Source organism: Biomphalaria glabrata, chromosome 3 (assembly GCF_947242115.1).
Source record: "Biomphalaria glabrata chromosome 3, xgBioGlab47.1, whole genome shotgun sequence".
In the NCBI taxonomy this organism is placed as follows: Eukaryota; Metazoa; Mollusca; class Gastropoda; family Planorbidae; genus Biomphalaria; species Biomphalaria glabrata.
The window spans coordinates 20,221,930-20,248,970 of NC_074713.1; the positions used below are offsets into that span (position 1 = coordinate 20,221,930).

At 35.5% G+C, this 27,041-nt stretch overlaps 1 protein-coding gene across 3 annotated transcripts in view; it reads left to right on the forward strand.

Moving 5' to 3' along the window:
* The window catches only part of LOC106050982 (TNF receptor-associated factor 3-like), a 39,417-nt gene extending 12,818 nt beyond the window's left edge, over positions 1-26,599 (forward strand). The window contains exons 2-14 of one of the 3 annotated variants that reach the window (XM_056023911.1): positions 591-676; positions 10,005-10,184; positions 11,025-11,219; positions 11,371-11,475; positions 17,331-17,498; positions 18,042-18,122; positions 18,339-18,413; positions 18,898-19,014; positions 19,247-19,321; positions 20,669-20,792; positions 21,773-21,927; positions 22,110-22,298; positions 22,691-26,599. In XM_056023911.1, coding sequence (XP_055879886.1) covers positions 10,053-10,184; positions 11,025-11,219; positions 11,371-11,475; positions 17,331-17,498; positions 18,042-18,122; positions 18,339-18,413; positions 18,898-19,014; positions 19,247-19,321; positions 20,669-20,792; positions 21,773-21,927; positions 22,110-22,298; positions 22,691-22,927 — 1,653 coding nt within the window. In that variant the 5' untranslated portion in view covers positions 591-676; positions 10,005-10,052 and the 3' untranslated portion in view covers positions 22,928-26,599. Of the gene's footprint in view, positions 1-590; positions 677-3,722; positions 4,838-10,004; positions 10,185-11,024; positions 11,220-11,370; positions 11,476-17,330; positions 17,499-18,041; positions 18,123-18,338; positions 18,414-18,897; positions 19,015-19,246; positions 19,322-20,668; positions 20,793-21,772; positions 21,928-22,109; positions 22,299-22,690 lie in introns of those variants that run through there. The other 2 variants (XM_056023912.1, XM_056023913.1) reach the window with 2 other exon arrangements.
* The last annotated feature ends 442 nt before the right edge of the window (positions 26,600-27,041 follow it).

Consider the following 27,041-nt stretch of genomic DNA (forward strand, 5'->3'; position numbering starts at 1 on the left):
CATACTAAGCATAAATTTGCCATTATTACCCCAGAGAAAAAAATTGCTTTAGATCTAGATTTGTTTTTTTTTTAAACATCAGTAAAAAAAAAAACATTTTTGCGTTGTAAGCCTTAAGGGGAGGTATATCCCTGAAAATATTATTTTTGTTATTTCTAAAGCTAGGCCTTTGAAATTTGTTATGGTAACATAATAATGATATTCTAAAATAAATAATGCTAAAAAAAAAGTTTTTTGAATGATTGTTGCCATGGTAACGGCGGCCATATTGTTTATTGTATACATATTGAAACTCTTAATTTTGTAAAAACTATTGATCAGAAATACATGAAATTGAATTAAAGATAAGAAAAAGGATCCTCTAAATTCGTACGACGTCAGAATTAAAGGCTTAAGAATGTTAAATTTTTTACAATTTTTTTGAATTTTTAGTATATTTTAGACCTAAAAAACAAGGATAAATATTAATTAAAATTACTTTCAAAAAAAAAAAATTAAGGGCTGGCTGAGTCATGACATCAACATTAAAAAATTATGTTTGGACTAATCCTATTCCATTATGCACTTTAATTATTTTATACCACTTTCAGTCAGGGTGTTTCAAGGTCACATGTCGTTCCCGATACATACATAGATAGTAGAAGTCTAATTCATGAAGCTCTGATCGTGTCTGCATGTGAGTATGCATATATGTATACGTATTATTTTTAAAAAGTGGATTTTTATGAAGCTTTCGAAAAAGGGCAGGAGCCTCCACAAAAATCCTGCCAGGGGGCACCACTTACTTAAATCCTGGCCTGCTTTAGGCATAGGAAAACTAGGCAGCTAACTAGGCTTCCGATTGATGATGAAGGCCTCGCACAAGACTTAAAACAAGTGTGAAACTTGCCACCAATGTTTTTGTTGGAGTACATTTTTAGGTTTTTAATAAATTTCTTAATTGTATTATTTCGCTGTTAATATTTTTTATTTTTCTATTTCATTTGGGGTCATCGAATTCACTTCGCCTAGTGCCTCAAATTATCCAAAGTTGGCCCTGCTCCAGGGCCATTTAGTCCCTGTAAGATAAAAGTTTATATCCAAGTAGATCCGATGGAAGTATTTTAGCTAGTTAGAATAGAAAACTGTTGTTCTTCCCATTAGCAAGAAGGACTAAAAGAAAAAGCCAGGTAAATGCTTTGGCGGCTGCATGTCAGGAGTTCAGTCTTTAAAAAATTCTCCCCAAGACGAAAATTGTGGCACAAGACGTCATAGAAGTAGGCTACCAGTGGTAAGTATTGGAAACCATACCCTTACGGTGGTGCAGGAAGTTACCTACCAGGGATTCATAGGAGTAGCCCGGGGGTGACCCTTCTCCCGAAATGAACTTTGTGACTGATCTTTTGATTTAATTTTGTTTATTTTAGGTGAGATTTTAATGTTAAACCATCACTTGCCCCCAGCGCAGTTGGGGGAGGGGGTTAGAAAACATGGGCGTAGCCAGGGGGGGGGGGTTGGGGGTTCAACCCCCCCCCCCCCCCGAAATGAAATCCCCCCCCCCCGAATGGGGGGAGTCGGAATTTAGTGACTGATTTTTTGCTTTGATTTTGTTTATTTTAGGTGAGATTTTAATACTAAATCATCACTTGCCCCAGCACAACCAAAGGAGTTTTGAGTTACTAAGGGGGGGGGGGGGTGTTCGAGTTTAAAACCCCCTACCAGGGGGGGTCCAGTTTAAAACCCCTACCAGAGGGGTTCGAGTTTAAAAACCCCTACTAGGGGTTTTGAGTTTAAAACCCCCTACCAGGGGTTTTGAGTTTTAAACCCCCTACCTGGGGTTTTTGCAGTTAACTCCCCCTCTTCTATAAAACAAAACAAAAAAAAAATGCAAACGAAAATCCCCTAATTCCAAGAGCACAGTTAAGGAAGATTTTGATTTTAAAACCCCGTCTAAAATTTACGATAAACCCCCTCTTTAATTTAAAAAAAAGCTAATTACGCACTCAAAATGTTATGAGCGTAGCTAAATGGGTTTTGACTCAGTTTTTAGTTTAAACCCCACTTCAGCGGGGTTTGAAGGTAAAAAATACCTCTTTAATAATAAAAAACAAAGCAAATTATACATTAAAAATGTTATGAGTGTAGTCTAAGGGGTTTTGAGTTTAAACTCCCCAGCAGTGGAGTTTGAAGCTAAAAAGTACCTCTTCAATATAAATAAAAGAAAATTACTCACTCTAAAATCTATGAGCGTAGTCAAAGGGGTTTTGAGGTTAAACCCCCCTCCAGGGGGGTTTGAGGATAAAAATACATCTTCAGTGTAAGAAAAAAGCAAATTACTCACTCAAAATGCTATGAGCGTTGCCGAAAGGGGTTTTGAGTTTAAACCCCCATTCAGAGGGGTTTGGTGCTAAACATACATCTTCAATATAAAAAAAAGCAAATTACACACTAAAATTATTTGAGCGTAGCCAAGCCAATCGGGGGTTTTGAGTTTAAACCCTTCTTCTACAGATGGCTTTTTTTTAAAGTTTAAAACCCCTCCAGATGGTTTTGAGTCTAAGATCCCCTTACAGAGCATCTTGAGGTGGAAAACCCCCAACAGAAGATTTTGACGATAAAACTTCTCTTTTCGATATAAAATCTAAAGCAAACTACAGTCACTTAATTCAAGAGACACACATTTTTTACCAGTGGCAGGGCTCCATTAATAAACTACAGTGAATAGTCATCTACCGAAATCGAAAAACACTAAATGTAGCTCAACAAAGATGGCTAAGACAGATTTTAGGAGTCAGTTATAGAGATCGGGTCTAAATCAAGGAAATCCTATGCCGAACTGGGAGTCGACCCCTTAGTAAGATTGTGAGAGAACGACGCATGAGGTTTGCGGGACATGTTCTCCGACAAAATGAATTACGCATAAGAAGAGTTGCAATTATATCCTAGTACAACTTGACGCCACTCATTCATGGAGGTCCTCATGGTAGGTGGGAAGAGGCTTCAGACATTACCAGTGACAGATTTTTATGGAAACAGCTTGGCGTTAAATGCTTCGAACGGCGTGGGAGGGTCCAAGTCAGTAAGAATAGCACATTAGGTTTTTGAAATAAAACTTTTTAATAGCAGGAAAATGCAGTGTAGATACCTCAGAATATGCATTTTGTTGGCTTTCAATACCAGAAATAGTGCTTGGCGGCGGGGCTTCGCCCCGCGCTGGGGAGCTCCTAGCGCTCCCCGAGACCCCCTTGCTAGTAATGGCGGGGAGTCTACAATTTTATGGAAACAGCTTGATGGCAAATGCGCCGAACGACGAGGGAGGGTCTAAGTCACTAAGAATAGCACATTAGGTTTTTGAAATAAAACTTTTTAATAGCAGGAAAATGCACTGTACATACCTCAGAATATGCATTTTGTTGGTTTTCAATATCAGAAATAGTGCTTGGCGGCGGGGCTTTGCCCCGCGCTGGGGGAGCTCCTAGCGCTCCACCAGACCCCTTTGCTAGTAATGTCGGGGAATCTACAATTTTTCCACTAACTCATGGAAGAACCTATTCTAGGGCACAATAAACGTCTTCCGAAAGAATGAAGGTTCAGAATGTAATAAAGATTATGTACACACACACACATAAATACATATAATTTTTTTTTCGCGGGGGGGGGGGGGGGGGGAGAAAAAAAATTCACCCCCCAACCCCCCCCCCCCCCCCGAAAAAAAATCCTGGCTACGCCCATGTCAGAAATGCTTTTTACTTGGTGTCTGCTGCACATAATATCTCCTAGTAAAAGAGCGTAGCTCAAAGATGGAATGGGTCGATATTGAAATTTTAGAGACAGTCGAGCCATAAGTAGCACAGGCATTTTTGTAATCGGCTTAATCGAGTCTCGATGTGATCGTCTCAATTTCCTCCTCAACGAAGAGAAAGAATTCTTTTACAATCTGATTGAGAAGTGTCGAAAAAAAAAAAAAACCAACAAGAAATAGAAATTATTAAATCTAAGTTTCTTTGTACCTTAAAAGTGTGTCCGCGGCCTTCGTGAAAGCTATTCAACTTCTCTTTCAGAGGCCATCTGCTGCCAACTACTTTCCTTTATGCCAGTGAGGGCAAAATGGCGTCTGGGCGGACGGCCTAACAGCGCCATAAATATCAACTCTTTTTTACTTTTGACCAAATTTTAAAATAACATATCGTTACGTTTAATCAGAAATGTGAACATATTTTTTTTTTTTTTTTTTTGTAGAGTGCGCTTTGGGGTTTTGAAGTAGATGTAGTTTAACCTGTTCGACATTATCAGCTTTCTGGTCCCTTTCTCATTCTAAAGATTTAGTCAATGTACGTTGTAGCCTATGCGCTTCGGACTGTCGTTAGGATGAGTTCGAACCCACACTGCTGCCATCCCATGGTTCATTTCTTAAGCAACGTCTGAAGCTTTGAGAACAATCCACCTTAGATAGCCAACCAAGTTTAAGCCGTCATGAATACGTCCATCAGTCTGTAGATTCTAGATTAATTCTCGGATATTATTTTTTAATTTTATTAGATCTAGAGGAATGCTATAGGCTATTATCTATATGTAACTAGGTCTATGTCTTATGCGTATCTAAGCGTTGTTAATCTAGTGTAGAATATTCGTTTTACACAAATTTCAAACTAGTGTTTAGACACATGCCAGTGGCAGCTTTTCTTAAAAAAAGAAAAAATGTGCCAAAAAAATGCTACAAAAAAAAAAAATAAAAAATGGCAACAACACTGAAAAAAAAAAAACACTATTGACAACAAAATGGCAGCACGCTTGTCATCCTAAAAACTCGCCAAGGCATTTTTGAAGTATTTTTGAGTTTATAAAGGTTTACTTTTCGGTACAACCAAATCTATTAAAAACACTAGATCTATTTATTCAACCATTTGTTCTACATTAGTGAAATTATTTTTGTTAATTTTCGGCTATCATTTAGCCATGACGCCAACCTTCATCATACTTCATGATTACCGAAACTGAAAAGTATCATCCTAAAAATACTAAAATATTATAATACTTAATTTAATGGAGTCTAGATCTAGACATCTAGATCTAATTTTCTTCCCCACTTTGACTTGACTTTGAATGAAAAAGGTGCCGGAGATATCTAGATGACCCCTTGCCTTTAGAAACAAGGTTTGGATTGTGACAGTGTGTTAGGCTTAGGGCTCTCTCCCATCATCACTGGCACTGGTGAGTCAGTGCTATGGCCCACTGCCACTATGACTATGAGGCTATGGGCTTTTTTCCTATTTGACACCCTATTAGCCATATTAGTAATAAGGGTTCTGTTTCACTTTCCTATTCATCTCCTCTAAGTAATGACTGTTTATACTCTAAGTAATGACTGTTTATATGCAACTGAGCTTGAGAATTGCTACATGGAGAATGGAGATCTGACATCAAATTTTTTAAAATTCTAGTACTAACTAGATCTAGATATAGATCTAGATATCTAGTAGTATAAAAAATTAAGTTCCATCAACTCACTAATTATAGTTCAATTTTTAGTTGGAGGAAAAAAATTGTGATGGTAATATCACTACTATAAGAATGATTCAATATAAATGCAAGAGATCAATAAAATTAGTCTAGATCTAGAATCTAGATGCAGTGTACATATAGACATATATATTAGAGACAGTCAAAAAGTCTCGTTAGAAAAGAATGCTTAAGTTCAGAATAGCTGCTCTGTTAAAAAAGCTGAATTTTTAATCTTCTTCCTTATCTCAAAGTCTTCCAAAGGACTGCCAATGCCGGGGTGAAAGTGGGGATAAGCACCCACTTTCCAAGAAATGCTCCCATGGCTTGCATCTCTAAATGCCTCTGACAGTCAAATCCAGCTCCTGGCCTTCATGTGTGATTTTCCCAAAAATCTGGCGGAACCTGTTCTTACAAACTGACAGGAGAATGGATGAAAGGCGGAACACTGGCGCCTCAAAACCAGTTTAGCTTCGTGTTGATGGGGCACGTCAGCCTAAACAGTGCAACCCATCTAGAAGAAGGAAAACTCCAAACCTCCACTCTGTGGCGATACTCCCCCATGTGAATATCGGGGCTTGGAAATGACCAAGAGAAATAAATAACCCCACTGCCTTTCCACGTGCATTTCACGAAGTGAATAGTGGAACCCCCCCCCCCCCCCCCCCCCCCATCTAGGTGCTTTTTGACGGAGGTCCTTGTCTCACTATATTCTAATACTAGATATAAACCCATCATGAAGTTGTTGTTTTTCTGGATCTGGTGAATGTGATATCGTGAAGGGGCCTAGATCCAGGATGTGACAATTCCACAGGGCATACCCAGGGCACAGTCCACTTTAAGCTTTCTACTGCAGAAAAGTTTCATTTGGAGAGCTCTATGGATGGCGGAGAATGGACCATTGGCCAACCCCACCTTGTCCCATGGATATTCCGGTTAGTCTTCTGACCATTAGGCCTACAAAACAAGACAACAGAACTCCAACACATACTCAAGAAGCATGATATACACATAGCGCTATTGCAAGAAACACTACTGCCCAAGAAAAAAATAAACATCACAGGCTACACACAGTACAGATGCCTTTGCACCAAATGCCAGGGAATTATGACCCTCATAAGAAATGACACACAAGCCACAGTAAAACAAATACAGAACAATACAGACATCGACACTCAGGAAATACTTCTTTGGAGAGGAGGAACTAAGTACACCATCAAAAACTTCTATTGCCCACCATCATCAACAGCAGAAATAGACATACAACTACCACACTACACAAGGACAATAATAGCTGGCGACTTTAATGCACACACACCTTCCCTAGGCTACCCACACTACAACAAGCGTGGCAAAGAAATAGAGGATGTAACAAATGCCTCTAACCTACAACTTCTGCAAAACAAAACTTCACCTCCAACATTCCTCCACAGAGCACACAACACAACTAGCAGACCTGACCTAACTTTTATCTCTACAGACATTACAGACTCTTCTAAAATAACAGTACTTGAAAACATAGGTAGTGACCATACTCCTCAATATTGGAACGCCAGGTAGATACCAATCCAGCAAAACAACTAGATGGAACTATAAAAAAGCTAACTGGGCAGCTTTTTCACAAGAAACAGACAACAAGACTATCAAGCATAATGGAGACAGACATTAACTCAACCTACACAACTATAGTCTCCAACATCTTACAAGCAGCATAAAAACACATCCCTCGAGGCCAAGTTAAGAAATACAAACCTTTTTGGACACTTGAATAAGATAAATTAGTAAAAGAAAGAAACATGGCCAGGAAGACTAAAGAAAAAACCCCTACTAGAGAGAACAAGACAACGTACAACAAATTGACAGGGCTTATAAGATACAAAATTAAAACAGAAAAAAAGAAAAAGTGGACCACAACATGCGAACAACTAGATCTAAACAAGGATGGTCAAAAGGCCTGGACCCTTCTGCACTGGCTAGCAGGAAAGAAACAAATAACAAACCCCCAACCTATAAAAGGCACTCACGACACAATAACAGAAAACCTTAAAAAGGCTGAAACCTTCAATAAATATTTTGCCAGCATTTACAAGTCAAAGCCAAGAAAACAACTGGACCAGGCCTTTAGTAATATCTTAAAGAAAGAAGAAAAAGCTCCAACAGTCAACTGTCAGATCTTTGACACTCCCTTCACTCTACATGAAAACAAGCACACTACAGCAGTATTTATTGATTTGCAGCAAGCCTATGATAGAGTGTGGAGAAAAGATCTATTTCTGAAGATGAAAAAAATGGGCATCCATGGAAAAATGTACAGCTGGATCAGGGCATTCTTAAAAAACAGAACCATCCAAACCTGATTCGAAGGTGCCATCTCTAGTAAAAAAAATTTGGAAGAAGGACTACCACTAAGTTCAGCCCTTAGTTGCACTCTCTTTCTAATCTTCATGAATGACCTCCCGGACCTCATTTTGGTCAATAAGGCACTTTATGCAGACAACCTTTTAATTTGGACTACAGAGAAATATCCAGTGCTGACTAGATCCAAACTAAATAGAGCCCTCACAACTATCTCCACGTATTCAAAATTATGGAAAATGGAAATAAACAAAGAAAAGTCAGTTTATTCAATCTTTAGCCACAGTAACAAAACAGCAAAAAGAAACTACATCCTAAAAATAGACTCACAGCCATTAAATAAAGAAGAAAATCCAACATATCTTGGTGTAAAACTAGACCAAAGGCTGTCTCTAAAACACTTTATGGCAGATTTAAAAGAAAAGGCATCACAAAGATTAAACATAATAAAACACCTAGCAGGAACATCCTGGGGAGCTGAAAAGAAAACCTTAAGACAGTTATACACTGGATATGTCAGATCTGTAATGGATAACTGTCTCTCCATACAAGTAGCTGCCAACAAAACCTATCAATCATCATTAGACACAATCCAAAACCAAGCCTTGCGGCTAATTAGTGGAGGTATGAGAACTACTCCCGCAGCAGCCTGTGAAATAGACTCCAATATTGAACCTCTTAAGTTAAGGAGCAACAGAGCAGCATTAGAAGCTATTGAGAGATACAGAAGGTTGGAGGACGATCGTCCAAATAAATTACTAACACAGAGAAATAGGAAAAACAACAAAAAAAAGCAAAGGACTCTGATCCAACTTACTGATGAACTAGCCCTAAAACACCACCTACCCAATAACAGAGAAAAAATTACCAGATTTTCAAACATTACACCCGGACTAAACTACAAACAACCAACCATCAAAACACATTTACTAAATAACACCTTAACAAAAGAATCAAATCCACTGGAGCTCAAAGTAGGCACAATTGAAAGCTATAAAAAAACAGCTGTCCATATTTATACACACGGATCGGCTTTCAAAGTCACCATCAATGCTGGTCTTGGTGCCTTCCTGGTCTTCCCTAAAAATAAACACTTTGAGATAAGCACACCCTGTGGCGATTACTGCTCAAACTTCCAAGCCGAAATTGTGGCAATTACCATAGCACTACAGAGACAGTGGAAAACAAATTATATGAAGGAGTGCAACCACCATCAGATATTGTTGTCTTTACAGACTCCCAATCTGCTCTGCATGCACTTAACAGCAGCACCTCAAACAGCCCAAGAGAGTTGACAACACTCATTGTGATAATCCATCAGATGATATCAAAATTAACAATATCACACTACAGTGGATTCCTGGACACACTGGTATCAGGGGAAATGAAAAGGCAGATAAGCTATCAAAGGCAGGTTCATCTATGGAACAACCAGATAGACCTGTTAACTACCTCACCCTAAGGTCAATGTTAGTCAACAATCACAAAGAGGAGTGGCTCAACCAAGAAACACAGGCAGAGCCATGTACAAAGAAATGACTACGCCTAACAAACTAGACAGTATTAACTTCCTCCCCCGCAAAGAACAATCTACAATTTTCCAACTAAGAACAGGACACACACCACTATTAGATTACCACCTGAACAAAATAAACTCCACACAACTCCCCCTTTGCAGACACTGCGCCCACCCCTTTGAAACCGTAAACCATATCCTCTTTGAATGCCCCTCCCTAATCCACCTTAGGCAGACCCTACTTCCACTACAGCCCAACGTAACCAACACCCTGTACGGCAGTGCTGAACAACTGAAGAAAACAGCACACTTTTTTCCTTGGCACAGTCTGCAAAAGAGCTCACAGCTCAGCAGCAATAAAGCTGGCTAGAAGAAGAAGAAGAAAAATCTCAAGGTCTTAGCAGTTTTACTCATACATTCCAATTTATGACAGATCTAATACAAATCTGCTTTGGTTTTATATTCTACTTGTTTCCTTATTGGGTTATCTTTTTCAAGTGCATATTTAGAGCCCTTGAAACTCCTTTCTGGATAGGTAACCAACAATTGAGTTTACACCACATATTTGTGAAAGTCTTTTAGCTTAAAAAAAGCTTTCATCTGTAATTTAAATGTCTTCAAAATTAGTAAGCTGAAATGCTTTTTTTTTTCTTAGGGGGTTCTCAAGTATTAAACTAAAGAGGACGTTAATGTAGTTACTAAGATGTCCAATGGGCAGATGCTTGGAGCTACTGCCAGTGAAGTCCATGATGGCTTTTCATTCACAGATCCTTCTGGTGGTGACAGTGGACCAACATCAGGAAACTTTACATCATTATCTCTGTCTCTTGTGCCGGTAATCTTAAAAATGCTATCTATTCTCTTATGAAATTTCAAAAGGCCTACTGGCTCAAATAGTGGCTAATAATAGCACATTTTTTTAATATAAGCATTTATAATTCCTTTTCTAATTAAAAAAAAATTGCCTGTCACTTGAACATAAAAAATAAATTTAGAGAAAATCATAAAAATTGTCTTTAATTACATTTTGTGAATGATTGGGACCTACAGATCATCTTAGGTATTATTTAAGGCATGAATACTTTGGTTCAAAATTTAAAGAATGAGATAACCCATAGTTTTTTTTTAAACAAAAATGAAGTTTATTTATATGCTTTTTTTTTGTTATACTCCAAGAATTGAATCATAAGATATCTTAAGACCCCAACCATTTTTAACTTTAAACAGAGACTTCTTACTGGGTTATTGAACTGACACCAGTGGATGTAGACCGTGGGTAACATGAGACTAGCAGGATCTTTGAAAAAAAGTACAATTCAGTACTGATATGCATATCATTGATTAGTGCAGGGTTCCATCAGTCACAGGCTGTTAGGCAATCACTTCTTCTTACCTACTTCTTGCTCTGGTGTATTAAATAAATTCGGCAATACTGTTTCAATTATAATTGACGTCCAAAGGTATAGGTAGAGAATTTATTAGATGATTGAATAAATATTTTTGATTAATTGTAATAATAAAAAATATTTGCTATTATAAGATTTTCCAAAGTTTTCTTTATCTCTTAATCTTCAAAAAAATTTTTTTATTAATTAAGCATTGTAGGATACTATATAATGTATAGCTGCTAGAACATCTGTATTTAGACACATTTCTATTTATTGTCAAAATTCAGGAAGATGATCCAATACTTGTCAACCCAGATCCTAAATATTTTTGCCCTGTACATGGTGGATTACTGCGGGAGGCAGTGCAGACAGAATGTGGCCACAGGCTTTGTCAAGCATGTGTTGGGCTTTATTTAGGCTCGGATAAAAAGAAACGATGTCCAGCCAATGAAGAAGATTGTTCAGATATAACTAAAGAAAATGTAAGCTCTATGCGAGAAAAAAGTTTAGCAATGTTAACTACATAGATGGACAAATATTTATTTATCAAAGCTAGGCTTAATAAAGACTACATGAAACTAACAAAATGTTTTACAATTTAATGTCATCTTTTGTTTTCTTATAAAATTCTAGATACTGCCTGATCCAGGATTTCGTAGAGAAATCAAGCAGCTTGCTGTTTACTGTCCATTTAAAGGAAAGGGCTGCAAAGTTACTGTCAAGTTTGGTTTGCTAAATGTACGTTTGAAATCATTATATACTTTTATCTCTTTCTTTTTTATTTTAATATGGAAAAAATGCTAGATTTAAAATATTTTGTTTCTTTTGACATTTTTCTTACACAATACTTTGATAATTAGTTGAGCTGAATCAAAAGATAAAGTATAGCTCTTTTTTTTTTTATGCATTTAATTAATAAGGTCAAAATTTTGGATTAGTAAGTAATCAGAAGAGCTGTTTCAAATCTTCTATTTAGTATTCCTTTACAGACCATGCAATTTATGAGGCAGATGATTCAAAGCTTATCTGTTCTTATGGCAAATGGTTAACAAGGGTGTGGCCAGAATGACCAACTGTTGTGACACGGTTACTGTGTGTGGTCAACTGTGACACACGGTCAAGTGTTGGGAATGGAAGAGTTAGGGGGACTTGGGGGAAGTGACGAGTGTGTAAACAAGAAGAGAGGAAGTCATCTAGTGGAGTTGGTTAACTCTCTATATAATGTTTACCGTGTATATATGTTATGTTGAAATGCTTCACAATTAAAAGGGACTTGTTTCTTCACAACTGGCGACCACAACGAGATTACAAGTAAGTGGAAATGTCGATGTACAAAATATTTAGAGAATCGGGCAAGGAAAATGGCCTGCAAGGCGAAGAATATGAAAAGTTCATTACACTAAAAATAACACAGGAGGAAGAAAGAGAAGAAAGGAGATTTAATATGGAAGAAGCCAAAAAGAAAGAAGATAGTAGAAAGAAGGAAATCTTATAACTAGAACTAAGACTTAAAGAAAAGAAAGACAAAGAACAGCAAAATGAAAAGGAGGAACACTTTGACAAATACAAACAGTTTGACAGAATGTCTCCATGTGACGAGAGCCAGAATGAGTGCATTTGGATCTACTGAGATTTGAGGACATAGCAACAGCATGCAACCTTTCACAATCAGAATGGGCAAGAAGACTCATGGGGCATTTGAAAGGGAGAGCCATAAATATCTGCATACAGATGAGAGAAGAGGAAAGAAAAGACTACGTGGCCGTGAAGGAGGCTTTGCTAAGACAATTTGGCTCCACAAGTTACGAATACCGAAGGAGATTGAAAGAGTTGACACCTCTAGAAAACGACGATCCACAAATATTTGTTACCAACATGTCAATTTACCTCGATCGATGGGTAGACCTGTCAAAAGTGGATCACAAATATCAAACCCTCAGAGAACACATCATAATGGACGCTGTGATGGAAGCTTACAATAATAATGTGAAAACATCCGTCACTGAGCGAGAGCTAAAGACCATCAGCAGCCTGATAGCACAACTAAGGCAGTATAAGGCCGCACACCCAAGGGAAGTGTTAGCAAGAGAGAACCCAACTGCGGCATCAGCTTTTATGGTGAACAACGCTGCAAGAATGCGGACTCCAAGCCCACTATATAGAAGAGAGAACGCTGACAAGAGCCCACCATATACAGGAAGAAGAGACAAAGATGAAGAAATGAGCCCAACCTTTAGATATCGAAGAGACAAAGATGAAGAAATGAGCCCAACATATAGATATCGAAGAGAGAACGCAGATAAAAGCCCAACATATACATAGAAGATAAGAAAGAAACAGCTAAGAGCCCAACATACACCTATAGAAGGGGACAAGATGAAGAAAGGAGCCCCCAACATAGACCTACAAGAAAAGAGAATATCAACGTAATCAGCAAAGAGTTCGTTTCCAATGTCAAAATTGTGGTAGAACAAACCACACAATAGAGACTTGCTTCTATAACTGACACAAAAAAGATTGGAACAACAGACCAAGAGATCGAGCATTTGCTGCCAAACATGCTAATAAACTGCAGGTATACCCAGGCTTTGTGAGAGAACAAATGACCAACGTACTGTACGATACAGGTGCAACCGCAATTTTAGTCACAAAAGAATACGTCTACCCACAAGAGTACACCGGAAGAAGACAAGACTGTGTTGGTTACACTGGTCAAGTAACTACACATCTGGTAGCACGTATCAACATACACACACCGTTCATCAGTGGTTGGCATGAGGCTTTAGTACTAGACAATAAGCCTGACAACATTGGCCTTATCATTGGCTGTATCAAAGGCACTAAACCTTGCACAGTAGAAGAATTGAACAAGTGGAAAGAAAAATACACACAGAGATGTTCCATTGTTACTACAAGAGCTCAGAAGAAAGCAGAAGAAGTGCTAAATACAAACGATAAGATACAAGTTCCTTATAACAATGAAAATGAAAATACAGAAACAGAAAATAGTGATATGAGAAGCCATAATCAAGAAAACAACCCAAATGAAATCTCCACAGAAAGTCAAGACCCACTACAGATTAAAACAGAAAAATTTGTTATTGAACAGAAAAATGATCCAGATCTAATAAAACTCATAGAAAGTGAAGCTCCACTAAGACGAGGTCTAATCAAGATAGGCGAAGATGGTGCTTATGTGAGAGAAATTCATCTGAAAGCAGGCAAGACACAACAATTGCTTGTTCCAAAGAAGTATAGAGCAAAAATTTTAAAGCTTGCCGGACATATGGGAGTAAAGAAAACATTGAATAGAATCTTGAATGAATTTTTTTGGCCTAGAATTACGCAAGAAGTCAAGGCCTACATAAAATCTTGCCATATTTGTCAAATACATGGAGCAAAGGGAACACAGTTTCCAGAAGCAATACCATTGAAAAGAATTTCTTCCGAAGATGTCAGAGACACACTAACAGCAATATTTGCAAGAACAGGTTACCCTCGCATAATACTGAGCGATCAAGGCACTCAGTTTAAATTGAATGAATTCGCACAGTTTTGGAAAATTCTGAATATTAAACAACAATTTGCTGCCCATTTTCACCCCCAAACGAATGGGATGTGCGAACACCTGAATTCAACGCTGACAACAATGCTGAACAAAGTAGCACAGGACAACCCAACAGACTGGGACAAGTTGATCAACCCAATACTGTTCGCCTACAGAGAAGTACCACACACAACAACGGGCTTGTCACCATTCGAGATACTCTATGGCTCACCTGTTAGGGGACCCATGTCACTATACAGAGACTTTCTAGTTAATAGTAGCATTGAACACGACGTACTGACAGGATACGATCTTGTCATCAAGACAAGACAAAATATAATCGAAGCATGCGAAACTGTTCAAAAGCAAGCAAAGAGAAACCAGAACTATTGAGAAAGCTAAATCAAGGTCGAAAGTTGAGAAAATTACAAAGTTGGTGATAATGTCTTGGTTCTGCTGCCTGACAAAAATAACCAGCTATTTATAAAATGGCAGAGTCCATTCCAAGTCACAAAGGTGATTTCGAAGGTCGACTACAGTATGAACATCAGAGGTCGAGACAAAGTAATTCACATCAATATGCTGAAGCTGTACATGCTCAGACCATTTTTTCTTTCAACTAACGCTAAGCAAGATACTCAAGACAGAGAGTCATGATGATAGAAACAATAGAGGAACCAGATGAATTACCATGTCCAGTTATTGAAAGCTGTGAAACTGAAAGATATAGACACATCACACCTCCATTATCCAGTTAAGCAAGATATTGATAAACTACTAGCTCAATGGGCGCCAATATTCACAGACCAACCGGGTAGAACAACTGACATAAAACACACTATCCAACTGACTGATACGAAGCTCACAAAAGCCAAACCATATCCAGTTTCCTTACACCATGAAGAGATACTGAAAAAGGAAATTGAAACACTATTAAAAATGGAAATAATTGGTACATCTACATCTCCATACTCAGCTCCAGCAGTCCTAGTGAAACCGAAAAGATGCGTCTATGTGTAGTCTACCGAAACTAAACGCCTTTACAGTGAAAGATACATACCCAATGCCTAACATATAGAACATTATACCTAAACTTAGAGGTGCAAAATACTTCACTACTCTTGACTTAGCCAGAGGTTATTGGCAAATTACACTAGACGAAGATGCTAAGCCACTCACAGCATTCACTACTCCATTTGGTTGTTACCAATGGAATTACGTGAGCTTTGGGCTTAGTAAGGCACCTGCGACCTTCAACAGAATGATGGCAAAACTATTAGGGAAAAGACCAGTTGTCATTTTCTATCTTGATGACATATGTATTTTCCACAACACATTAGAAGAACACGTTGCTGGTCTGCAACAAGTATTCCAGGTACTACAAGACAACGGGCTTACAATAAAACCTAGTAAGGTTAAAATCACCAGAACAGACATTGAATTTCTAGGGCACAGAATACAGCAGAATACGATCAGACCACTACAAGACAACATATAAGATACTCAACAATACCTACAACAAAGGGACAAGTTCGAAGCATCTTAGGTTTATGTAATTACTATAGAAAGTTCCTGGCAAATTTCACAAATATTACACAACCTCTAATTGAACTGACAAAAAAAGGCATGCCAAACATGATCACATGGAGCCCCAGACTACAGGAATGCCTGCAAAGCATTAAAAATGTCTTCACAGACGACATAGTACTCCCTCCAGCTTCCAGACATCAGAAACCCTTTCTACTTGGCAACAGATGCATCCTCCACAGCAGTGGGAGGCACTTTAATGCAGAAGAGTGATGCAACACTACGACCAGTCTACTACATTAGCAGAAAGTTGAACGCAGCAGAACAGAATATTCCACGATAGAGTGTGAAGCTCTAGCTATTGTGTTCTACATAACGAACTATCCCGTTACTTGCTTGGGAAATCATTCATCTTACTAACAGATCACGCCCCACTAGCTTATATCAATACAAATAAGCTAGCCAACCAGAGTATTACTAGATGGGCTTTAAAACTTCAAGACTTCAGCTTTACAGTTCAAGCCATTCCGGGACAAATCAACGTGATTGCTGACGTGTTGACAAGATGTGTCTAGGGACCGCTGATGTTCATTCATTAATCAGCTTATGAGAAAATTAACAAATACCTTGTAAGATAACTTTAAATTCTGTCTTGTCAAGTTAACAGTACGCTCCAGAAATTTAAAAAATTTCACTCAGAGATGTGAAATTTGTACTACAATTTAGTTTTTTTTATGTTTGTTGCATTGATTGTAGTCATAAATGTCCATTTAGGAACTGGTATGAAAGAAACACAAAATAAACAATTCCCTTAATTTGAAAGATGTTTTGATGTAACATAAAGTATTAACTAATTGTGTATTTTTCACCTGACTATGTTGGCATTCAAAAGACATAGCAAAAAACTAAATGCAGGATTTTTAAAATATAAGTTGTATAATATAACAGGAAAGCTTTCTGCGATAGTTCAATTGGAAATGTCCCTTGCAATAACATATTATTGAAGATTTATTTGTCGTCATAGGCATTATCAGTTCTCTCATAATTGAAGATGCCATTGTATTACATGTCATTGTTTTTTCTTGTCCATGTAAAACATTATCAATGTACACCCAAACTATTGGGTTCATGAAATTTTGATACGATCAAAATTTTTCTCTGCCCTAGGAGGACTGTTGTGACACGGTTACTGTGTGTGGTCAACCGTGACACATGGTCAAGTGTTGGGTATTGGAGAGTTAGTGGGGATTTGCGGGAAGTGACGAGTGTGTAAACAAGAAGAGAGGAAGTCATCTAGTGGAGTTGGTTATCTGTATATAATTTTTACCGTGTATATATGTTATGTTGAAATGCTTCACAATTAAAAGGCACTTTAAACGTAAAGGGACTTGTTTCTTCACACCAACTGTCTTTTTTTTTCCCCACCTTATGTCAGGTACCCACTGAGTCCCATAGTCTTCTTTATAAAGAAATACAAAATTTGCTGTATCTACTAAAGTTACTATCAATTCTCTTACAGAATCATACTAAAGACTGTGAATACAGAGATGTTCGATGTATTTATTCTGATCGGGGCTGCAATCAAAGCATATTGTTTAAAGATGCAGACACTCATAATAAGATGTGCCCTTGTCGACCAGTTTTTTGTGAGCTGTGCAACCAAGAATTCAATGCATCAGAACAGAAGGTAAAGTTAAATAGCCATCCTTGTGGCAACTAATATGCTTCTTTGCTTAATACAGCTTCTGCACATGCTTGGATGCTATTTAAAAAAAATTTTGTGTCTTCTAAATTTACAAAATGTATCATATACTTTTCAAATTCCATGAAAGATCTACCGGTATGTTATATATTTGGCATTCATTTTTATATTCTAAATTCTATTATCATTTAACTGTGTTAGCCTGATCGTATCTTTAGAAATAATGGTTTATCATCTTATTATGTAATGATCTTTTTTTTAAATTAGTTTTTGAGCCTTTAATCTAAATTAAACAATTTACCTTTGATCAATTGTCTGTACTTACCAATAACAAATATCAAGTAGAGAAGCTAATCATTAATTATTATGACACTCTTGGTAAATCACATTAATGAGTTTAGGGTTAGAAGTAGAGGGTGAAAATTTGCCCTTAACAGAAATGAGACGATAATGAACTGTAAGCTGTAAGCTTTTCGTGAGTCATGTATTAACAAATTTCAATTATTAATGTGAACTAAACTTCAACAGAAACATGAAGACTCCATTTGTCCTGCAGCTTTGATTGACTGCCCTTTTCTTTGTGGAATTGAAAACTTGAAGCGGAGTCAGGTAAATATTGATAAAAAGGTGTACTTTTGTTGTTTTTGTTTTGTATTTTCAGTCACCAAATTGGATAGCAAAAGTAATTTTAATTTAGATATGTATGAGTATTTGTATATATCTTTAACTATTCAATAGTGTGGTACATATTTTGCAAAAATGATCATATTTTTTTTTCATTTCTACAACTTTAAAACAGTAGTCTTTTCTGTTATTGTATATTAGCTTGCAGATCATGAAATGGTATGTCCAAAGCGGCCTTCAGAATGCAAGTTCAAAAGTCTTGGATGTCCATTTATGGTATGTTGTTTATGCAAAAGCTTTTCAATGCCTTTCAACCCTGATCAGATTTTAAAAAAGCTTAAGTTTTATTTACAAATACTTCATAAACTATTATTGTCAGTAAAATTGTTATATAGAGGTCTACCTTTAATTAAAGTTCATACATACTGATTGCCAGTATAGAACAATGAGTTTATTACATCATAAACATTCTCAGGCAAAGTTTTTTTTATGTTATAATATGCTTAGAATAATAACATTTGGTAAGATGAGATGCATTTCTGGTCAGACTATCTTGTATTAATATGTAATATATAAAGTAGAATGAAAAGAGTGTGTATGTATGTCCCACATAGAAATAAAAACTGTTTGACCAATCCTGTTATAGTATATAAACATTTAAATACATTTTTTTGTATTAATATAATTTTTTTAAGCTTAAACCTATCCAGACTTTTTTTTCTAAAGATTTAAGCTAAAACATTGACTCTTTTGCTTACAGGGTGATAGTGAAACAATCAGAGCTCATGAACAGAATATTGAAAGTCATTTTGAAGTTGTCTGTGAGTTTGCTCTCAAGTCTGAAATAAACAGAATGAGAGAAAAAGAATATTATGAGGTCAGCTTTAGCTTTACTTGTATGATTCCTTCCTCTTAGGATATAGTCTAGTGCCTATATAGACTGAGACTTATTAATATCTTAAAACTTTTTCCATTAATGTTGGACATTACTTGTCTTAGAATCAAATCTCTTATAAATATGTTCATATTAAGTCAGTTGTATTTTAGAATTGATACTGTTTAAAAGTCATGATACTGACTTAATATATTGCTTTATTTCCATCTATCAGCAAATGTTAGGAACATTTATTAGAAATTCTGAACAATTAAGCAATACTGTCAAGAGCAATCATAGAGATTTAAAAGTAAGTCAATTTTGTTTTGATCTTTACATTTAACTCTTTCCCTTCAGTATGACATTTTCATTGTCTATTGCAAATGCTCTTTTCCCTCAGACCCATGCTCCTGCTGTAAATATTTTTAATTGCTTAATTTTTGGTGCTTGGCGGCTGACTGGTTAAGTGCTTGGGTTCGAATCTTAATGAAGACGGATTTTGAATTTCTTTAATTTTAGGGCACTTCTGAGTCCATCCAACTCTAATGGGTACCTGACTTTAAAAGTAAAAGTAAAGGTGTTTGGTTGTTGTGCTGGCCAGGCCACATGACACCCTGCTTGTTAACCATAGAAACAGATGACCTTAACATCATCTGGCCTATAGATCGCAAGGTCTGAAAGGGGAAACTTTACTTACTGCTTACTTTAACCCCTTTGTTAAACATCTGGATTTTTCCATTTTATATTATTTTTACCCAGTATAATGTGTTTAAAGTTAAAATGTTCTCTTCCTCATTTTATGTTGGTAGTCACAATCTTTAGATTTCCATGTGATGTGTTTTATTTGTGTTGTGTGAGTTAATGTATAACTAAGAAAAAGAAAGCATTTTATTCAATTTGGATCATAAAGTATTTTCTAGCTGCATATCTAGGTGTCTTGTCCACAACACAAAATCAAAATCAAAATTATTTTTTGTTTTGTTTTATCCAAACTTTTTTGTATCTCATCAAAAGAGCCATTTCTCTGTACTGTAATTCTATAGCAAATGTAACATTTTATAACAAACTTCAAACTTACTGAATCTCAATCATAACATAGTAGTGCAATAAGAATGAGCTAGGTAAATACTTTTATCAGAACATTAAAAATAATTTTAAAGAGAAAGAGTTATAGAAAATATTGAATTAAATTACATCTACATAGAGAGAATAAATATGCTAATAAAATTGCTTTCTTTCAAGCTCCATTGTAATGTGCTCTTGGGAGTTTCAGAATTTCTCTGAGTAGCCTTACGGGACTTGGTGTGTCTTTGTTGAAAGTGCTTGGTTGTCAAACCAATCCCTATCTGACGTTTTATAAAGAAGTTTATAGTTGGTCATCATTTAAAATGCTTGTTTGTCAAACCAATCTGTATTTGAAATTTCATAAAGAATTTAGAGGTTGGTCTTATGTTGTCATAAAAATCTCATTGAACACTGGTCCTAGCAACTGCTCAAATAAAACATCACCTTCCATATAAATTTATATAAATTTATAATTTTCTATTGCACCTAAAACATGCTACACTGTCTTGATTCAACAACATAACGAAGGTTGAAATTACAGATTCTGTATAAAAGATCAGAATAATCATTTTTACTTTTTTGTGTTGTATAGTTGAAAATGGTTCAGCAAGTTGAAAGACTAATCATTCTGGAACAAAAAAATCAGCAGTATGAAACAACTATTGCTGGATTACGTCAAGAAATGCAGAATTTACAGCAGAGTATTGAACAGCTAAGTAAGTACTGTAGGATTAAATCTGTTGAAGAAAAAAAAAATTTTGTTTGAAAAGACGAAGTTGATGAGAAAAAGAAATTCATTTTTAGTTACTTTTGAACACAAATTTTGTTAACAAAATCAAGTCTGTTTTCTTTTTCTTAAAGCTACTTAACTTTTTTTTTTTAAATATGGTTTATAATCAGTGTTTTTTTTTCTTCTAAAAGATAATACATTTTTTTTTTTATAAATATTGTTTATAATCATTGTTATAAAATAAAAGGCTAGAGTCTGCTATTCTTATTATAATAATAGTGTGAATTGGTTACCATTATTCTTGTATTTTTATTGTTGTTTGTTTGTAAAATGTTTTACATGTTTCGGATGTTCCTTCAGAGTTGAAGATAGTTTACTTCCTAGTCCAAACCTCCCGCAGGACGACGGGGGATGGGAGCGGGCAGGATTTGAACCCTCGACCATCGATAAATCCGAACGACAGTCCAGCGCGCAAACCTCACGACCAGGCAGCCTTCAGTAGATTGTTGTTTGTTGTTTTTTTTGTGCATTTTTAAATTTTTTTTTATCCAAATGTTTAATGAAATTCTCATTATAATTTTTTTAAAAATAATAGTTATTTAAAAAAAAAAAAATCAAATAATGTCATATATTTGAAAACTATGTATTTTGTTTTTTAAAGATTGAATCCAATCTAATTTGTGGCTCAAATGTCATGAAAATCTAAAAAGTAATGTACCCTAAGGTAGATTTAATTCAGACATGTCTGGTAGCTATGCAGAACTGTTTCGTGGCTACAGAATCCTTTTTACTACTACATTGAAATTGGAAAGCTCCCTTGCTTCACCTCTACAGCCATCTGTATTGTATTGAGCCAAGTGCCTAATTAGATTTTGTTTTTTGCTATATTGTGATCTTAACAAAACAGGAAGGGCAATGGTACGTGATAATCTTTAATAACTATAATATTTGTTCTACTATTCACAGAGGTACTCATAACTCAAGTTTCAAATGCAGAGAGACAGGTGGCCAGCCATGAAATACGCATGGCTGAAATGGATCTTCGATTCCAAATGCTAGAAACAGCCAGCTATGATGGGAAACTTTTGTGGAAAATTCGAGATTTCAGCCATAGGAAAAGGGTAATTAAACTTGATAAAGACTGACAGAATTTTAACTTAGAGCATTTAAAAAATTAAAGAAACAACTCAAAATATATTTTTAACATTAGCTTGTAATTTCTTTTTGTTCTAAGCAAAATGAAATGAACATATATTTATTTTATAGTCATACTTCATCATTTAAAAAAAAAATCTTTACCTAGGATGCTGTACAAGGGAGAACTGTATCATTGTATAGTCAGCCTTTCTATACCGGACGCTTTGGCTATAAAATGTGTGCCAGAGTGTACCTGAATGGTGATGGCATCGGCCGTGGGACACACATGTCATTGTACTTTGTTGTCATGAAAGGAGAGTATGATGCTTTGTTGTCATGGCCTTTTCAGCATCGGGTAGGAATAAGTATTAAATAATGTTTTTCAAATTATCGTTCTTTTGATATTCCTAATTTGTATATTTTTTTTAGTGTGCTAGCTAATTATTATGTCCAGGTATGTATACCCAAGCATCACAGAGCTGGCTACCTGCCTGCATATCAGGCTTAAAAAAAAAATAAAAAATTACTTTATGTCTAGTCACCCAACTGACAAGGTCTATCAAATAAAATATCTCTTGCTTAGTGCTATTTGATCATGGAAAAGAAGGAAACATCTGAAATTTTCTAAATAATAAAAACTAATAGATCTAGATTTATATAAGAAAATACAAAGTTTGTTAATGTTGACACCTTTAAAAAATGACTGTTTGCGATGTAAGATTGATTACATTTTTAATTTTACTCCAGGTGAGCCTAATATTAATGGATCAGTCGCCAGAGAAGAGGCATCTTAAAGATGAATTTTTCCCAGATCCTAACAGCACTAGTTTCAGACGCCCCATGGCTGCAGAAATGAACGTAGCCAGCGGTTGCCCATTGTTTGTCGCCCACACTGTTTTGGACAATCCATCTAACAATTATGTTAAAGATGATACACTTTTCATTAAAATAGCTGTAGATGTTACAAATTTAACACCAATATGATGAAATAGTATTTCTAGCTATGCTTACTGTGTAGGCCAATAGTCAATCCTAGACCTGGTAAAAGCATGCAAATAAATCTCATTTTGGAAGGTCAGGATTTTTTCTCAAACCTGTAGGAAGTTCTTGAGTCGCCTTTGATCTTGAAATGGTTCTCTTCTAGCAGTGAGGGATAAATTGTGCTGACTACTAGATCCATGTCATGTGTCACAGAAACAGTTAGCTCTGCTTCATATGTTCTTGAGCATCATAGTCCCTTTACAAACTTGATGGCTATACGTTGTTTTTTTTTTCAGTATTTCAAATTTAATGGAGTGGGATTGCATTTTATTTAGTTGCCACACTGTTCCTCAGACTCACTTCCTATCCAATTATGTTGTCTAGTTTTATTGAAGGGCTCATCATTATGATGTCAAATGTTTTTTTTGTTTTACACCCAGTTTTACATCCAGTAAAAGACAGATTCTATCAAAGAGATAGAATTATTTCATGGATTTCTTTTTAAGTACTGAAATTTTCATGATGAGATTGAAGCCTTCTGTAAGAAATATCAGGGCTTTCTTCATACATCAGATTGTTTCAGTATTATTCTAGCAACTTTGACTTTTTGTTAGCAGGAGCCTAGTTGTGGCTCAAGGAGCCATGATCCTGCAAAATGGATGTGATTGATGATGAAAAGGGAGGGGGGGGGGGGCCTGGGTAAAATCTTTCCATTTGGTAAAGGGTTTCAAGGGCTTTACGCTCTACTCTTTTTGGGTACTCTTCAAAGTTAAGTGAGGTTAGGCTACAACTAGATCTCAAGCAAGATGATAGTGCAATGAACTTGTAATATTTGTTTGTGGGCCTAGAGAGCAATCTCTTCTGTGTCAGTGAGGTCCTGATTTGAGATGTTACTGGGACTCTATTGATAGAGCAGGTGAGGTAGAGTTTACTGATTTATGTGGCTATCAGTAGGAGCACAATGTTCAACTGACTGTATCCTTCCTTTACTGGTGTTAGGTAACCATTTGAGTTGAAAGGTCAACATGATATCCTTCAGACTTGAGAAATAAATCTTGACCTTCCATATTCAGGCTCTTCTGTCAATTTTGTATAAGTAACAAAAGCATGCCTTACCCTTGAATTATCAAATGTAAAGGTGTTTTAGTTTGAGATATTCATTAAACATTATTATATATACATTGTCATATTACTCAGCATGTTAAACATTCTCATGTAATCATCAAAGGGGAATTTTTTAACTCTTCCAGACCATAATGTTTTTCTCATTATGCTATAACTATAATTTTTTTCACACAATTTTTATAACATATGCCTATTTATAAATGTCAGACTTTTTTTTTCTGTTTGTTAAAACATAAGACTTGTTATAAAAAATTTTTTGGAAATTGAATTTACTACAAGATCATTTATACTTCAGTGTTATAAATAGTCACTGGAAAAATAATTAGGTAATATCAGAGATGAAAAAAATCATATTTGATTTCTTATAAAAATTGATTAACCCAAGAAAAAAAGAATATCCCAACAGTCCTAATTCATTATTATTGTATTAAATATTAAACTATCCAAGTATCTACAGAAAAAAAAATAAATGTCGAACTTGATCAATATTTATACCTGAAGTAATCCTTTTTTAGCGCCTGGCTGGGGTGATGCCCCATTTCGTTTATTAGATCTAGGTGTATCTAAATGTAGATCTATTTCACTATCAGACTCACATGAACCTGAAGGCTGAATATAGCTTTTAGAGCTTCCAGGACAGTTTTCTAAGTCACTCATGTCACTAGTATTCATATCTAAAAATATCTTTAGAGCTTGATCATTAGTAAAACGGCTAGCACACCTAGAGCCAGACAAAGAACAAGAAAGGCTTGTCAGCCATAATGCAAACAAATGAAAAAGTCATTAGTCACTTAGGCTAAAAAATATGAAGAATAATAAAAACTGCTTAGATCCACAATGTTTCAGAAGGAAAAAAACTTTAAAAATGACTCCTCTAGCATTCCCAAAAGCCATTCAAGTGATTAAAAATGTGGATTAGAAAAGAAAAAGGAGTAAACAGGAAAGAGGTTATCGGACGCTGGTAGCATCATTTCGGCATCATAGCTTGAGGGATTGGATGCTGACAGTGTCGTTGCGGTTTTGAAGAGTTAAAGTACTATTGTAAATGTTTGTCACAGTCTTGGTCCATTGTTTAGATTCTTATGTACATGTAAAACATTTTACAGACTATACCCCAGTGAATAGCTAAAAGCAGATAAATATTTGAGAAATAATCAAGTTTTTATCTAAAAAAAAACAAACTCCTCATTTTTTAAAAGTGTCAGATATACGGCTAGATTACTTTGGTCTTCACCTATCCCTTACTCTGTTAGACTGAATAGAGTTAAACTCTTTGACTTTGTTTTTTTCTCAATCATTTACATTGAGATTTACAGCCTAACGGCGTGCTTTCAATTTAAAAATAGATTTGCAAAATGCTTAGAATATATAAAGAAAAAATAATGTAAGACCCCAAATAATTTGTTCGCTTTGAGAAGATAGTTTAAGTATTGACATATTGGTAAAGGTTTTTAAAAAAAATATTACCTTAATAAAATAGAATACTTTTCTCGAGTACCATGTATCTAAACAAATCAGAATATTGTTTATGCCTAAATGTGTTTCTTAGAGTAAAACAGAAACATTGTCTAAATGTGTGTGTGACTCACTGAACAGAAAATTAAGAATTATGGCATTATAACATTAGGACTTCAAGATAAAAGTCTATTTCAAGTTTTCATGGTGGAAAAACAAATTCAGCAGGATTAAGATAGTCTTGGTAAATGTGAAATACTTTGAAAAGAAAAAATATTTTAGATGAAAAGTATGTAGTCTCCATCCATTCTCTTCTCTTCTTAGTGCGTGTGTCCACTCCTTGTACATGTCGATTGCTTATGAGAATCTTCTTTTAAAAATTTTTCTTTTTTCTCTCTTGATGTTGTGTCACTGTGGGAATAAAATGTACAGATTTTGTTATTATGATGTGTAATGTTTGATTTCTTTAATGCAATCTAATCTAATTACTCGCTTATGTAAAAAAGAATAGAAACCTTCATTATTATTAGAGACCTTAGGCGGTAGTGTAAATAAGTTACAATGAGATAGAAACAACAGTTATTCTTCACTCCATCATTTGAAGACTTTGGCATGATTGTCTAAATGGGTTGGCTCATTGGGATTGTCATTTTTCCACGCTTCTCATCTTTTCCCCCAAATGTTTAATGTACCAGTTTCATGCTTCATACTTAGATAATGCATCAACAAATATTACATCATGTAATCAGTCAGTTAGATCATGTTTCAAAGTCTTGAACAGTAAACTGGATTGAATTTCAAAGTCAATAGTGTAACATGTAAAAATCAACATTCAAGTTTCTTTATGTACTCAAAAACTTAAGAAGTGACCCCTAAGTTCAAGATATTGTAGTTTGGTGATTGGCAGAGGGGATCTTGCTTAAAATGTATATTTAAAAATATTGTATATTGCGATTGTCACAAAAATGTAATTTATGTTCTGTTTGTTTTCATTTACTTGATTGATTTCAATGAGTATAGATGTGTATTTTATTTTTGTTCAAAAAGGAAAAAAATACATGGTATGTGTTAAAATAAACATTATTATGAAAGATTTTTCAAACCATCATGTTATTTTCTTGTTTTAGTGTAAATGTTTCTTAATCCACTTCATCACTATTGCTATTACAATTCCTCTATTCAGCTAGCACATTCATTGGCAAAACCTAGAACCTGGACATGGTTCTCGAAATCTAACAATTTTCCTAGAAATTTGACAGTTAATGTATATCTCGTGGAAAAGAATTACTAGCTAATTGGCCACACTAGGAAAACTCTAATTTGACTATCATAATTCTTTAAAATAGCTTCTAAAATAAAATTTGGAATTGAAAATCTTCATTCAAGAGTTAAATAAATAGAGTTCAGGAACATTTTATGTACTATGTTATAAGTCTGGATCCATTGGCTTAACCAGGATTTTGTTTCTGGGGGGTGGGATTTTTAAAAATCTATCCTTCATTAGTTATTATGCAGCTAAATAATCGCTCTTACAAAG